General features: G+C 37.2%; 2 protein-coding genes across 3 annotated transcripts in view; one reads left to right on the plus strand and one right to left on the minus strand.

Annotated features, from left to right (window-relative positions):
* CRYZL1 (crystallin zeta like 1) overlaps nucleotides 1-15573 on the minus strand; it is a 35567-nt gene extending 19994 nt beyond the window's left edge. Inside the window, exons 1-5 of one of the 2 annotated variants that reach the window (XM_070750381.1) lie at nucleotides 15399-15573; nucleotides 14227-14295; nucleotides 4135-4212; nucleotides 2352-2424; nucleotides 308-352 (exon numbers count right to left, since the gene is read on the minus strand). In XM_070750381.1, the coding sequence (XP_070606482.1) occupies nucleotides 308-352; nucleotides 2352-2424; nucleotides 4135-4212; nucleotides 14227-14295; nucleotides 15399-15491 (358 nt within the window). In that variant the 5' untranslated portion in view covers nucleotides 15492-15573. The other variant, XM_070750382.1, reaches the window with a different exon arrangement.
* Nucleotides 15251-15663, plus strand: part of ITSN1 (intersectin 1) — a 135711-nt gene continuing 135298 nt past the window's right edge. Inside the window, exon 1 of the mRNA XM_070750374.1 lies at nucleotides 15251-15534. The gene's annotated coding sequence lies outside the window, so the exon portion shown is untranslated. The remainder of the gene's footprint in view (nucleotides 15535-15663) is intronic.

Raw genomic sequence — 15663 nt, forward strand, 5'->3', positions numbered from 1 at the left:
TCTCTTTCCCTTTTCTTTCTTTCTTGCTCTCTTTTCCCTGTGCTCCTGTCAATCACCGGCGGGCCGGATAAATGGTCTCAGCGGGCCGCATGCAGCCCACGGGCCGTAGTTTGGGGACCGCTGCATTAAATATTAACCATCCAAAAGGATTATTTTTTTTCCTAGAAGAAATTATACTTTTCGATGTCAACAAAGTGATGGGCTATGTGAAAGAACATAAACAGGAAGGTTCAAAATAACAGATTTTTAAAAAAAAAATTGTAATTTTTTTACAATTTAAATGCTTTAGTTAATTAAATAAACTTACCTACTACCTCATCTTGAGTCTTAAAGGAAGACACTTTATTTCCAACTGGAAAAAAGGAAATAAAGGAACAATAAAACACATAAAAGAACTATGGCACTTAAAATAATGTTACTGTTAATAATAATTTATTATAAAGTCTTCTAATACAATATGCGATCCACAATTTGATAACTATAGTCAGTTTTAAAAATTACTGAGAAGGGCAAGATTTCCCCCCCCCTTTGAAATAGAATTTAATAGAAGACTGAAAAGGGAAGCAAGTCTGGGCATTACATTCCCAAGAATAAAAACAGAAATACTGTACATGAAGGGAAAAAAGACCATTAAATTTATACATCCATTTCATACATAGCTTTGAAACAATCAGACCTACAGATCAATCAATAGCATGTAAGTAATAAATAAAATAAATTCACAGTTAATCAAGATAATGTATCTTAATGCAAGTTGGATGTTTCTGCATCCAACTTAATTTTCTAGATACATTTATGAACTAAGGAAAATCTACTATATGAGAAATATTTTTCCAGTTTTATGCTGTCTGGGACTGCTAAATCTACTTGAATACAGTTCTACAGATCTCCATAGATATCTACCAGAATACAGTTTATTAGTACTGATTTGATTTGCTAGTCAAAACTCTGGCAGTCCTATACTACTGATTGATCGAGTCCTGCTCTACCTATTGATCGAATGAATGATAATTGAATGTTTTTAGTTTTTAGGATGTTTTTAAAACATCCTAACTATTAACTATTAACATCCTAAATATTAACATCCTAAACATCCTAAACATCCTAAATATTAACTATTATTAATTGAATCAAATTGTTTTATTATGTATTCTGTATTAGTTGTGGGCTGCCCCGAGTCCAGGGAGAGGGGCGACATACAAATCCAATAAATAAATAAATTAAGGAAAAGGAATAGTCAAACTAAAAAAAAAAGTCTTCCGAATCTCTATTATTTTCAAACATTTCAATGATGCATTTAAATAGACAAACTACAGTGTTCCCTCAATTTTCGTGGGGGATGCGTTCCGAGACTGCCCGCGAAAGTTGAATTTCCGCGAAGTAGATATGCGGAAGTAAATACACTATTTTTGGCTATGAACAGTATCACAAGCCTTCCCTTAACACTTTAAACTCCTAAATTGCAATTTTCCATTCCCTTAGCAACCATTCAGATTATTACTCACCATGTTTATTTATTAAAGTTTATTTAAAAAAATATTTATTAAAGGCAGACGAAAGTTTGGCGATGACATATGACGTCATCGGGTGGGAAAAACCGTGGTATAGGGAAAAAACCCGCAAAGTATTTTTTAATTAATATTTTTGAAAAACCGTGGTATAGACTTTCCGCGAAGTTCGAACCCGCGAAAATCGAGGGAACACTGTACTTTGCAAATGTAAAAAGAATTGGATGGTTGAGAATGAATTTAATGAAAAACTTTCCAGAAGTTATTGGCCTTACCTTAAATAATAATTAGCACAAATGTTTTAAATTAAATGTATTCAAATCAAATTTAAATTTATTTATTTATAATCAAACGCCCTCAGTCAACTTCATTGGGTGAACGTATCAACGCAAATTATCACATGGCTTCTTTAAATTTTGGTGTAATATGTTCAATAAACTTGTTACTCTCTTTTATAAAACATGGTTTATGTTTGCATAATTGTGGCTACTACTAGCTCCATTGCAGCACTAATTCAAACAATACAGGACCAGTAAAAATCCATTTTAAGAAGCTCTTAAATAAAATGATCCTGCACTTTAATCCTGATAAGCTTTGAGCATTCATGTTTGCCAAAAGCAAAATGTCTGTTGGCATACTTTTTTTTATATTAGAAGTGTGGCAAAGAATCTATGGTCCTTTAAATATTTCAGAATTACAACTTCTAGTAGCCAAGAAGTTGTAAATCAGTTGTAATTCTGGAGTGTAATAGGATCTGTAAAAGGATTATGGAATATAGGGATTGGTAATTTTAATGAGTACATCAATGTTTTATAGTAATACTATGCAAATTAATATACTTACTTTCCAACACAACACCAGCAATTTCCCTTCCAACAGGTAGAACTTTCTTCTCTTTTTTTATTTCTGATAAAAACTAATTACAATGACACAATGTCTATTGTCAAGATTAATACATCTGTACAGGGAGCAATAAAATACTAATATGGATTCCTGCTACTAAAAAAAGGAGACTCTAAATATTTGAAAAAAGATTAAAGGAATCTACGGCTACAATAAAATGCATATCTTCCCGAAAGCATGGAGAAATCCTTAAATTAGGCACTGAACTGTAAATCAGCATTCTTGAAACCATAAACTTGGTATCAAAGTTTAGTTTTCATAATGATTACATTCCAAAACCAATTGAATTTTGTAAATTGTAAACACTTGAAAATTTGATTAAAATAGCAATAGCACTTAGACTTAAATACCACTTCACAGTGCTTTACAACTCTCTCTAAGCACTTAGAGAGTCAGCATATCACCCCCAACAATCTGGGTCTTCCTACCAACCACAGAAAGCTGAAAATCAGACTCAAACAGCCAAATTGCGGCCAGTCACCAAATTAGCCTGCCATACTGTATTCTAACCCATAAAAGTATGTAATACACATACATTTTCAATTTTATCATGTTATATGGAAGCTGCATAAGTTTAGAAGCAAGTACTTAATTTGTAATTATCTAAAAGATTTCTATTCTATATTTTAATTATTAAAATCAGTATCAAAGCATAAAATATCTGTTTTTTTATATGGAACTATGCATTTTTGAATTCATAGTCTTGTAAATTTTAGCTCTACTTCTATGTACATCCTGCCAATCGAACTAACAGATGAAGATAATGGACCCAAAAGATTGCTTAATTTAAGTAGGGCAGTATTCGCATAAACCTGTATTAGTGTCAATGTAGGTTTAATGGTAACTATGTGAAAGTCTAAAGTTGACATACAATATATTTGGTCAGCTATCATGTGTACAATATACCATTGCAAAGACCTTGTCTGTTCACTATTATGGCATAGAAGCTATTCATCTCAGCCTTAGGATACAATACTATTTTTCTTTCTTAATGTAACGTTTTATATAATTGACAAAGTAAAAGGTTGCCTGAAGGACCATTTTGCCTCAATTATATCAACTCATCTCACCCGGTCAGGCAGGAAAAACATATTATGGACTCTGTCGGTTAAAGAATTCTGACCAGAGGGGGTTTAGGAGAGTCTTTGTTGCTGTCACCCTTACCTTATGGAACATTTTGCCCCCTAATGTGAGGTTAGCCCCCAATCCTGCCACTTTCTGGAAAAGCCTTAAGACTTCACTCTCTCAACTGGCAGGGGGATACAAGAACGATATACATCTCTTGAGATAGTGGATGGTTTGAAGGCACTAATCTTTGACTTTTGTTATTTTTTTAAAGGATCTTATGATTATTATGGTTTTCTTTTACTTGTAAACTACTCAGAGTCACTTAGAGAGTAAGATGGATAGCACACAGAAATTTGATTAACAAATAAACACATTTAAAAACTCAGATCAATTTATTTACTAGGAAACAAAGTGAAGGATTAAAACTAATTACGGTATATGCTTACAAGTAATCTTATGTTTCAAGATTTGTAGTGAGCTCACTGAGTTTACTACAAAACAATGTCTAGAACTGGTTTTTGATCCATATATGAATTTATCAGATACACGTAAGATGGTCAAGATAGTAATTTTTTTTGCATAAATTTGCATGGAAGTTTATTCACAGAATAAATTCATAATCGTTTGACAAATTTATAAATGTATATATAAATACCTTTTTATCAATCCAGCTAAGAGCACAGGCTTTAACTTGCACTTTCACATGGTGGTCACTCACAATAGGAAGGCTATCCTAAGAGAAATTGAAAGTGTAGGCACAATTTGTAATACACTGTATTTCTTGGAGTATAAGATGCACCTTTTTCCTCCATAAAAAAGTCTGAAACTGTGGGTGTGTCTTATACTCTGAAAGTAGCTTTTTTCAAAGCTGTTTTTTCAGCCCTAACTAAGTGCTAATGATGTTCCCAGCTCTTACTGGCTTGCAGGCTTTTTTATTGTTACTCTATCCGAATAAGATATTTTTTTAAAGTCCTAACCAGGGGATAAAATAATGTGCAGAAGCTGACCAGACTAAGGAAGCTGGCCAGATTTCCCCCTTATTTTCCTCCCCCAAAATTAAGGAGTGTCTTATACTCTGAAAAATACGGTATTTGTTTTAGAAAGCAAATTTAATACAGATAGTCCATGACTTACTACAGTTCATTTAATTACTGTTCAAAGTTGCAATAGTATTGAAAAAAATGATGTATGATCCTTTTTCACACTTAAAACTGTTGCAGCATCCCCAAATTCAGACACTTGGCAACTGACTCACATTTATGACGCTTGCAGTGTCCTATGGTTATATGAGCCCCTTCTGCAAACTTCTGACAAGCAAAATCAACCAGGGAGCCAGATTCACTTAACAACCATTTTACTAACTTAACGAACGGAGAGGGGCGGCATACAAATCCAAATAATAAATAAATAAATAAATAAATGATTCACTTAACAATTGTGGCAAGAAAAGTTCACAAAATGGGGCAAACTCACTTAACCAATGTTTCACTTAGCAGTAAATTTGGGGCTCAACTGTGGTTTTAAGTCAAGGACTACCTGTAGTTTCACGAAGGAATAAATAACCATTCAAGAACATATTCCAGACCAATAGCATTGGCACATTAGGACAATCAAAGTTACCTGTTGAAACTTTCTTTGAAATTTTGATTCTGTGCAACTGAAAACTTATACAGATAGTCTTCAGGTTATGACTGGTCATTTAATGACCGCCTGAAGTTATGATAGCATCGGAAAGAGTGCTTTATGGCCTGCAAAACACTTTGAGCCACTTAAAAGGACCCCCTCTAGTGATCAAGTGATTGCAGTCTGGGTGCTTGGCAATAGAATAGAACAGAACAGAATTTTTATTGGCCAAGTGCAGTTGGACACACAAGGAATTTGTCTTGGTGCATATGTTCTCAGTGTACATTAAAGTAAACATACGTTCCTCAAGAATCATAACATATAACACTTAATGATACTCCAAGTACAAATAAGCAATCCAATCAAATTAGGAATTGTCAATATAAATTATAGGGATAAAAGTAACAAAGTTACAGTCATACAGTCATTTGTAGGAAGTGATGGGAACGATGAAAATATTAATAACAGTGCAGGCTTAGTAAATAGTTTGACAATGATAAGGGAATTATTTGTTTAGCAGAGTGGTGGCATTTGGGGAAACATTATTTATTTATTTATTTATTTATTTTACTTATTTATTTACTTATTTTACTTATTTATTTATTTATTTATTGGATTTGTATGCCGCCCCTCTCCGCAGACTCGGGGCAGCTAACAACAATGATAAAAACAGCATGTAGAAATCCAATTAATAAAACAACTAAAAACCCTTATAATAAAACCAAACATACCCACAAACATACCATGGATAACTTGTAATGGCCTAGGAGGAAGGAATATCTTAACTCCCCCTTGCCTGGCGGCATAAATGAGTCTTGAGTAGTTTACGAAAGACAGGGAGGGTGGGGGCAGTTCTAATCTCCGGGGGGAGATGGTTCCAGGGGGCCGGGGCCGCCACAGAGAAGGCTCTTCCCCTGGGGCCCGCCAAACGACATTGTTTAGTTGACGGGACCCGGAGAAGGCCAACTCTGTGGGACCTTATCGGTCGCTGGGATTTGTGTGGTAGCAGGTGGTTCCGGAGGTAATCTGGTCCCATGCCATGCAGGGCTTTAAAGGTCATGACCAACATTCTTGTGCCTAGCGAATCAGTCCACACCTATAATCAATAACCAAGCACCTTATGATATCAATCCATGTTATCCCCATTTTAAAAGTCTTCTGCCAGATCTGAGCTCCGTTACTGCAGCCCTTCAAGAACGTTTCTTTCCATAAGCAAAGAGGAGGGGAACTTCTCCAAAGAGCTATAGAAACAGGGGTCAGATCCTGAAGATCAAGGTTTCATTACTGCAGCCCTTGAAGGATCTCCTCTTCCTTTACGCGTGCAGGGAAGATGAACTTTTTCACTGGGCTGCAGGAACAAACCTGGGATCTTCAGGATCTGTGCTTTTTTAATTTTTTTGTACCTCGTTGGAGTTTATCTGCTTTCCAGTGCGGAAGGGAACTGCTCCAGTCAGGAAAGAGACAAAGAGTTCTTGCAGCTCACTGAATCCGTTCTTTTGTACACCAAAGGAAAAGAAACTGCTCAGGCAGGATGGAGAAACAGAGCTCAGATCCTGAAGGTCCCAGCTGTGATTCTGCAGTTTTGAAGCAGTTCCCTTCCACCAACAAAGAGGAGGGTTGAAAGCTCTTTTGGATGTCTGCTTAACAACCTGATAGATTGCTTAACAGCAGCAACTGTAAATTTATTTATTTGTTTATTTATTCAATTTTTATGCCGCCCTTCTCCTTCGACTCAGGGCAGCTTACAACATGTTAGCAATAGAACTTTTTAACAGAGCCAGTAAATTGCCCCACAATCATGGTCCTCATTTTACCCACCTTGGAAGGATGGAAGGCTGAGTCAACCTTGAGCTGGTGATGAGATTTGAACCGCTGACCTACAAATCTACAGTCAGCTTCAGTGGCCTGCAGTACAGCACTCTACCTGCTGCGCCACCCCGGCTCTTCCATGCCAGAATCGTAGTCACTGAGTGAAGGAGTCGTGTGGGTACAAACTGTGTGTTTGCCACATTCTTAGCTGGGGCAGAACAGCTGTCTTGCTTAGCAACATTTTCCCCAATGTCAAACTTTTTCCCCTCAAACTTTGTCAAACTTTTTACAAAGTCTGCTCTTCTATTTCTATTAGTTTTTCCTCATCATTCCTAGCACCCATTTCCTCCCACTTAGGATTGTATGTACTTGTAACTTGTTCCTTGTATCCTAAGATTTTTTATTAATATTGATTGTTTCCTCATTGTTTATTTGACCCCTATGACAATCAGTAAGTGTTGTACCACATGATTCTTGACAAATCTATATTTTATTTTATGTACACTGAGAGCAGATGCACCAAGACAAATTCCTTGTATGTTCAATCACACGTGGCCAATAAAGAATTCTATTCTATTCTGTTCTGTTCTATGTCCAAGATTTCAGTCCCAACTGTAGTTGTTAAGTTGAGGATTACCTTACTGCTGAATAAATATCTTTAAAACACAGGATGTATTCCAAGCAATATTGGGAATTGCAATGAAAACAGCAATGCAGAATTACATTACATGCAAAGATTTGCAACAAATTCTAGCAGGAAAAAAGCAACCGGGGCGGGGAGTGGCAGCAGCAAGCAGGGATGCTTAATCTATTCCAATCTGTCACTTTATTTTATTCTGTAATCTGTAAAGTGCTTTTCTCCATGTAGAGAAAAATACAATTGGGAAAATAATTATAATTTTGGAACAGCAAAATAGAAAATTGCACAACAGCAATGCTATAAAAACAAAGCAAAATAGAAAAATGAAAGGTCTCTCCTTTTTACCCTTCCATCTGCTTTCCCACAAATAATCAACTGTGGCACATATTTCCCAGAAATATTAAATCCTGCCCTAAAAAACAAAAAAAAAAGATGGCAAACTGCAAATCTCCTAACGATATGCAGATATTTTATAAAATTGTACTATAAAACATTATAGGCAAAACAATTCTAAAATAAATAACAATGTATGTAGAATTGTTTTCATATGCTGTAATTATTTGCCAGCAATGCTTTCCATAACTGTCTTAAGACACCATTTATAAAGGTGGTATTTTAATAAAGTTGGCTGAAATGCCGTACATTCAGCATAGTAAGGCATCATTTATACCTAATCTATTTATATATGATATGAACAGGGGCTGTATCAATTTATGTTGAAATAGTTTATTTAATGAGTTTTGGAAATCACTCCACTTCTTTCCTTTATAGTGCTGATGTTGTGTTCAGTAAAGATTTAAAATTATGCCAGAGACAAATGCATTGTGACTTTAATATTACTAAGCAATTCCTGTGAAAATGCAATGCTGACTTCCTTGAATTCATGTGGTTACACTGTTTCCTCACTATTTCAGACCATTTTTTTAAATGGAAAGTGACACATTTTGCTGACAGATGCACTTCTTTTCCTGTGCTGTGAAGAACGAACTGCTGGACTTAGAGGTTTCTACTTTAAAAATACAAAATACATTATTACATAGAAACATAGAAGACTGATGACAGAAAAAGACCTCATGGTCCATCTAGTCTGCCCTTATACTATTTCCTGTATTTTATCTTACAATGGATATATGTTTATCCCAGGCATGTTTAAATTCAGTTACTGTGGATTTACCAACCACGTCTGCTGGAAGTTTGTTCCAAGGATCTACTACTCTTTCAGTAAAATAATATTTTCTCATGTTGCCTTTGATCTTTCCCCCAACTAACTTCAGATTGTGTCCCCTTGTTCTTGTGTTCACTTTCCTATTAAAAACACTTCCCTCCTGAACCTTATTTAACCCTTTAACATATTTAAATGTTTCGATCATGTTCCCCCTTTTCCTTCTGTCCTCCAGACTATACAGATTGAGTTCATTAAGTCTTTCCTGATACGTTTTATGCTTAAGACCTTCCACCATTGCTGTAGCCCCTCTTTGGACCCGTTCAATTTTGTCAATATCTTTTTGTAGGTGAGGTCTCCAGAACTGAACACAGTACTCCAAATGTGGTCTCACCAGCGCTCTATATAATGGGATCACAATCTCCCTCTTCCTGCTTGTTATACCTCTAGCTATGCAGCCAAGCATCCTACTTGCTTTTCCTACCGCCTGACCACACTGCTCACCCATTTTGAGACTGTCAGAAATCACTACCACTAAATCCTTCTCTTCTGAAGTTTTTGCTAACACAGAACTGCCAATGCAATACTCAGATTGAGGATTCCTTTTCCCCAAGTGCATTATTTTACATTTGGAAACATTAAACTGCAGTTTCCATTGCTTTGACCATTTATCTAGTAAAGCTAAATCATTTACCATATTACAGACCCCTCCAGGAATATCAACCCTATTGCACATAACTGTGTGTACTAAGTCTAGGCTTGGTTCTTAATGGCTAAGCCATGATTTGACTGCTTAAAACTGCTACATACTTTCATGTTTCTTCCTATCATAATATTCCCTCTCCTGAGTTCAAACAATCCAATATGCCATTACATTTGTATTAACTATAGTTTCCAATCTTGGCATGGCTGGCTGGGAAATTCTGGGAGTTGAAGTCTATGTGTCTTAAAGTTGCCAAGACCGGGAACCCCAGATTTACACCAGAATAATTGGAAATCTGTTCTGAATTTTGATTTTGTTTGTCTGCTTCCTTTCAGGAAATAGAGGCTTTTTGACTGAAAATAGATTTATTTTAAAAAATGGAACTTAAATACATACGGATCACAACATCAGTTAACAATAACATGAAATAATACACATAATAAAAAGGCTAAAACTGACCATGCTTAATCTGGTTTTCCATTAAGAAAGCAAAATTCTAGAACCTACAATTTAGCTATTATCTACGGTAGTTATTTTAAGAGTTATTCTTGGATCTTTATCTATCAAATATACAATCTATATCTCCCTGAAAATACAATTCTGTCCATAGAGCATAAAGAGGTATTAGCAGCCAATTTTTAATAACCCAGACAAAATTACACTAGAGTAAAATATGAATCTATAATTTGAGTTTTATCCTTTTAAGGGCAAAACATTTCTGCATAGAGGGGTTGTTGTTTTTTGGAAATTTTAAAAAATAAATTAGAAAGCAAAGTTGATGGCAAGATATTAAACTTCAATAGCATAAAGCCTCTATTAAATGTATTATTTATAGCTGGGCCAAAGTATGTTGAAACATAAACAAAATTTTATTCTAATCTAGTTGTCCTGTGTGTGAGAGCATACTACATTCAGTTTGTAATTCTGCATTGGGAATTTGTTGCCTTATTGAGAAATAAGTAACATTTTCTTGTCCCAAGCTCATCAGCAGCTCAAGTAAAAATTCAATTTTCTGTAATTTGTCCTCTATTTGCTTTTTCCATGAAGAAAAAAATGTCTGTCAGAATAGGATGCATCAGATCTTGAGTTTGAAAATTAAAATTTGTTTGATATTTAAACACAAAGTTAGACACAATTGTATCAATTTTAGGAGTTCTGCCTCTAAACATAGGATAATATTTTATCTTAGAAAGTCTTTGTAGTCTCGGAAAGATTAGATTAGATTAACAGAGCTGGAAGAGACCTTGTAGGTCATCTAGTCCAACCCCTATTTAAGCAGGAGACCTTATACCAGTGATGGTGAACCTATGGCATGGGTGCCACAGGTGGCACGCAGAGCCATATCTGCTGGCACACAAGCCGTTGCCCTAGCTCAGCTCCAACGTGTGTGCAGGCCAACTGATTTTTGTCTCACACAGGGGCTCTGGGAGGGCATTTTTGGCTTCCAGAGAGCCTCCAGGGAGATGGGGGGAGGGCGTTTTTATCCTGTCCCAGAGAAGCCTTTGCAGTCTGGTGAGGGCAAAACATGAGCCTACTGGGCCCAGCAGAAGTTGGGAAACAGGCTATTTACGGCCTCTAGAGGGCCTCTGGGGTGTGGAGGAAACTGTTTTCACCCTCCCCATGCATTGAACTATGGGTGTGACCACTTGCGCATGTTGAATAGTGCGCACCCATGAACTTTCGGCACCTGAGGGGAAAAAAGGTTTGCCATCACTGCCCTACACCATTCCTGACAAATGGCGGTCCAATCTTTTCCTGAAAGTCTTAAGTGATGAACCTCCACAACTTACAAAGGCAAGCCGTTCCATTGGTTGATTGTTCTCACTACCTCTTTGAAACTCTTCTTGATCTGTTTCCATCCATTATTGCTTGTCTGTCCTTCAGGTACTTTGGAGAATACCTTGACCCCCACCCTCTCTGTGGCATCCCCTCAAGTATTGGAACCCTGCTATCATGTCTCCTCTGGTCCTTCTCTTTGCTAGACTGTCCATGCCCAGTTCCTGCAACCGCTCTTCTTGTTTTAGTCTCCAGTCCCCTGATAATACTTGCTACGTTCCTCTGCACTTTTTCTAGAGTCTCAATATCTTTTTTATAGTGTGGTGACCAAAACTGAAATCGGCATCAGACCAGAATATCTCCGGGACCGCCTTCTGCCGCACGAATCCCAGTGACCAGTTAGGTCCCATAGAGTTGGCCTTCTCCGGGTCCCGTCGACTAAACAATGTCGTTTGGCGGGACCCAGGAGAAGAGCCTTCTCTGTGGCGGCCCCGACTCCCTGGAACCAGCTTCCCCCAGATATCAGAGTTGCCCCCACCCTCCTTGCCTTTCACAAGTTCCTTAAAACCCACCCCTGTTGTCAGGCATGGGGGAATTGAAATTTTCCCTTCCCCCTAGGCTTATAGAATTTATACATGGTATGCTTGTATGTATGATTGGTTCTTTAAATTGGGGTTTCAAAGATTATTTTTAATATTAGATTTGTTTACATTGTCTTTTTTATTGTTGTTAGTCGCCCCGAGTCTTCCAAGAGGGGTGGCATACAAATCTAATAAATACAAATACAAATATACAAAACTGGATGCAATACTCCAGGTGCGGTCTAACTAAGACTTTATAGAGTGGTATTAGTACCTCACTTGATCTAGATCAGTGTTTCCCAACCTTGGCAACTTGAAGATATTTGGACTTCAACTCCCAGAATTCCCCAGCCAGCATTTGCTGGCTGGGGAATTCTGGGAGTTGAAGTCCAAATATCTTCAAGTTGCCAAGGTTTGGAAACACTGATCTAGATTGTATCCCCATTAATGCAATTTAGAATTGCATTGGCTTTTTTGGCTCCCACTGCACACTGCTGACTCATATTTAGCTGGTTGTCCACTGGGGCTCCAAGAACCCTCTCACAGTCACTGCTATTAAGCCTGATTTCACACAGTTTATATGTATACTTTTTTTGGGTGTGTGTGTTAATCTAAGTCTTAGGACTTTACTTTTCTCTACATTGAATTTCATTTTGTTAGACAGGGCCTAGCAAGTCTGTCAAGTCTGTCTGAATCTTAAGCCTATTTTTAGGGTGTTGGCTATTCCTGCCAGTTTAGTGTCATCTGCAAATTTGGCCAGTTCCCCTTCCATTCTCTCATCTAAGTCATTCATGAAGTTATTGAAGACTTAGACCCATTAAGAACTACTTGTTGAGTATGGTTTATCAGCCAGTTGTGGATTCATCTGATAGTGAGATTGTCTATCCTACTTTTCTCTAGCTTGTGAATAAGTAGATTATGGTCTACTTTCTTGAATGCCTTGCTGAAGTCTAGGTATATTATGCCCACAGTATTTCGCTGCTCTACTAATTTAGTCATGGTTTGATTTTTTTTTGTTAACAAATCTGTGCTAGCTACTAGTTATTACTTGTTTCCAGGTGTTGACAGACTGTTTTTATATTATATTTTCCAGGATACAGTGTTCCCTCGATTTTCGCGGGTTGGAACTTCGCGAATATACCACGGTTTTTCAAACAATATTAATTAAAAAATACTTCACAGTTTTTTTCCTATACCACGGTTATTCCCACCCGATGATGTCATACATCATCGTCAAACTAATAAGTTTTGCAAATAAATAGCAAAAAAAATAATTATTGTTAATAAATAATTATATTTATAAATATCAGGATCACTAAGTGTCTTATTCAATGTTGGGTACCAGTAATAATGGTGAATAAATGGTTGTTAAGGAAATGGGAAATGGTAATTTAGGTGTTTAAAGTGTTAAGGGATGGCTTGTGATACTGTCCATAGCCAAAAATGGTGTATTTACTTCTGCATCTCTACTTTGCGGAAATTCGACTTTCGTGGGTGGTCTCGGAACGCATCCCCCGCGAAAACCGAGGGAACACTGTATTCCATGGTATTGATGTTAGGCTGATTGGTCTGTAGTCCCCCCCCCTTTTTTTTGAAGATGGGAACTACATCAACTCTTTTCCAGTCCTCTGATAGTTTCCCAGTGTTCCAGGATTTTTGAAAGAGGTGATGCAATGGTTCTGAGATGAGTGTGTGTGTGTGTGTAGAATACAGTAGAATAGAATAGAATTCTTTATTGGCCAAGTGCGATTGGACACACAAGGAATTTGTCCTGGTGCATATGCTCTCAGCGTACATAAAAGAAAAAGATACATTTGTCAATAATCATGTGGTACAACACTTAATGATTGTCATAGGGGTCAAATAAGCAATGAAGAAACAATCAATATTAATAAAAATCTTAGGATACAAGCAACAAGTTACAGTATGTTACAAGTTATATATGTATATTTCATTTCCAGGATAGTATTTTTACGAAGTGCATATAGTAGAGTATCTATTGACTGGAGACGCCTTAAGCTTATGACCTAGAGCTTTGATGGTGAAGCTATGGCATGTATGCCATAGGTGGCACATACAGCCCTATCTATGGACAGGCATGCTGTCACCAGTTGTTCCTCTGATTTCTGGCATGCCAGCTGGACTTCGCGCCTGCCGGAAACCCAAAGACCAACTGACCAGTGCACATGCACACACCAGCCAGTTGGTCTTTGGGTTTCCAGCGCTCTGCTGTATGCACACACACATGCATGTGCATTCTGGTTTTGGCACTTGGTGCCGAAAAGTTTAGCTATCAATGATCTAGAGATACAAAGGGCTGCTTAAGATCAAACAGAGCAAAACGACAGGATTTAGGTGGCGAGATATACTGTTCAATTTAACACTGGAAAAGTATCAGTCCCTGATTGAATACAGAACTCCGAATAGATGGGCAAGATAGCAGTGTAACTCACCTTTTCCAGGAAGATGAACTCTCTTTCTTTTTCAGAATTCTGCTGCCAATATAAGCCTTTCATAGTGATCTTTAAAATTCAGAGAAGAAAATAAAGTATCTGTTGCTATAAAACTCTATGTAAATATTTGATGAGTTTGGGTAAACTTAAAAGTTTTACCCAAAAAACTTTGTGGATGTTAACCCACATATTACATAAGATAGTAAAAGAGGTGGTATTTCTCAAAATTTTTATGACATTGGTTAGGTTGAATAACATGCTGACAAGAAGCATGTTACCTCATTGGACTCTGGTTTGGGATGCTATTTATTTTATTTATCAAATTTGTATAGCCATCCCTCTCTCCAAAAGCAACTGTAATAAAAATGCAGCTGTGATTAGTTTTATGATTCAATGTCCTGCACAATACATCCGACATGGTAAGTTTATGGTTGCCTATTGTGCAAATTCAAACATTTTGAGTCATTCAGAAAATTATTAACTATGCATGTGTTATTTCCTTTCAAAATGGTAATAGTAAGCAACATCGCAGTGCCTCCAAAGTGCATTTTCTTTACAATGAGAAGAAAAATAGCAGTATGTCTTCCCAGTTATTAGTATTTTCCTTTAGATATCTGTAAAATCAGTTCAGCACTATAAAAGAAGGCTTTAGGATATACCATCGCTCAGAAATAGGTTTGAATAAATCAAGTTACACCACTTTATTTGCAGATCATCCCATTGTGTGAGTGCAACTTCATTGGACCAATGCGGATGTAATATTTTTGTGTGTTTACATTTGGGGTTACCATACAAAACCAACATTCAGTATCTGAATTGATGCATTTCTCTTTGCTGAATCAAAAGGAAACACTAAACCAAGGTTTACAAATCATAAAAGCTGAATTCACACAATACACTATACCAAACCTAAACAATCATACCAATTTGTAAGCTAAGGGTAAACCATTTATGTTACAGCTTAGCGTAATAGGTGAATTAATCCCTATTACTTAAAGGGATTTTAATGTTCGAGAAGGAACCCGCCCGTAACAGATTCGGCTGATCTGCGATTACGGGGTGGTTACGCGTTCAAGCTGCACCGCACCATTCCCTCCCTGCCGTCCACACGTCTAGCACCCCTCACCCACGCGAGAAAAAGAGTCCGCGGCTACCTCGCCGAGCCCATTTACCTCTTGGAGGCCCCTCGTTTTATTCTCGCGGGAGCGGAAACGTCGATTGCCAAATCCTACAAGTAAGGGTTCCCTGGAAAGGCAACTGTTCATTGGCTAACCCGGCCGTCACTCGGACTAGAGGCGGGACCATAGGGTAAGAATCTTCCATTCGGACTTATCTTGAGCGCTTCCAGGCTTTTTTTTTTTTTGAGTTTCTGAATTAAAATGACTACATTTCCCGGTCCCTCTTGCGAATCATCTGGTTTCAGTTCTCCGCGCCCCT

Source organism: Erythrolamprus reginae, chromosome 4, assembly GCF_031021105.1.
Source record: "Erythrolamprus reginae isolate rEryReg1 chromosome 4, rEryReg1.hap1, whole genome shotgun sequence".
NCBI lineage: Eukaryota > Metazoa > Chordata > Lepidosauria > Squamata > Dipsadidae > Erythrolamprus > Erythrolamprus reginae.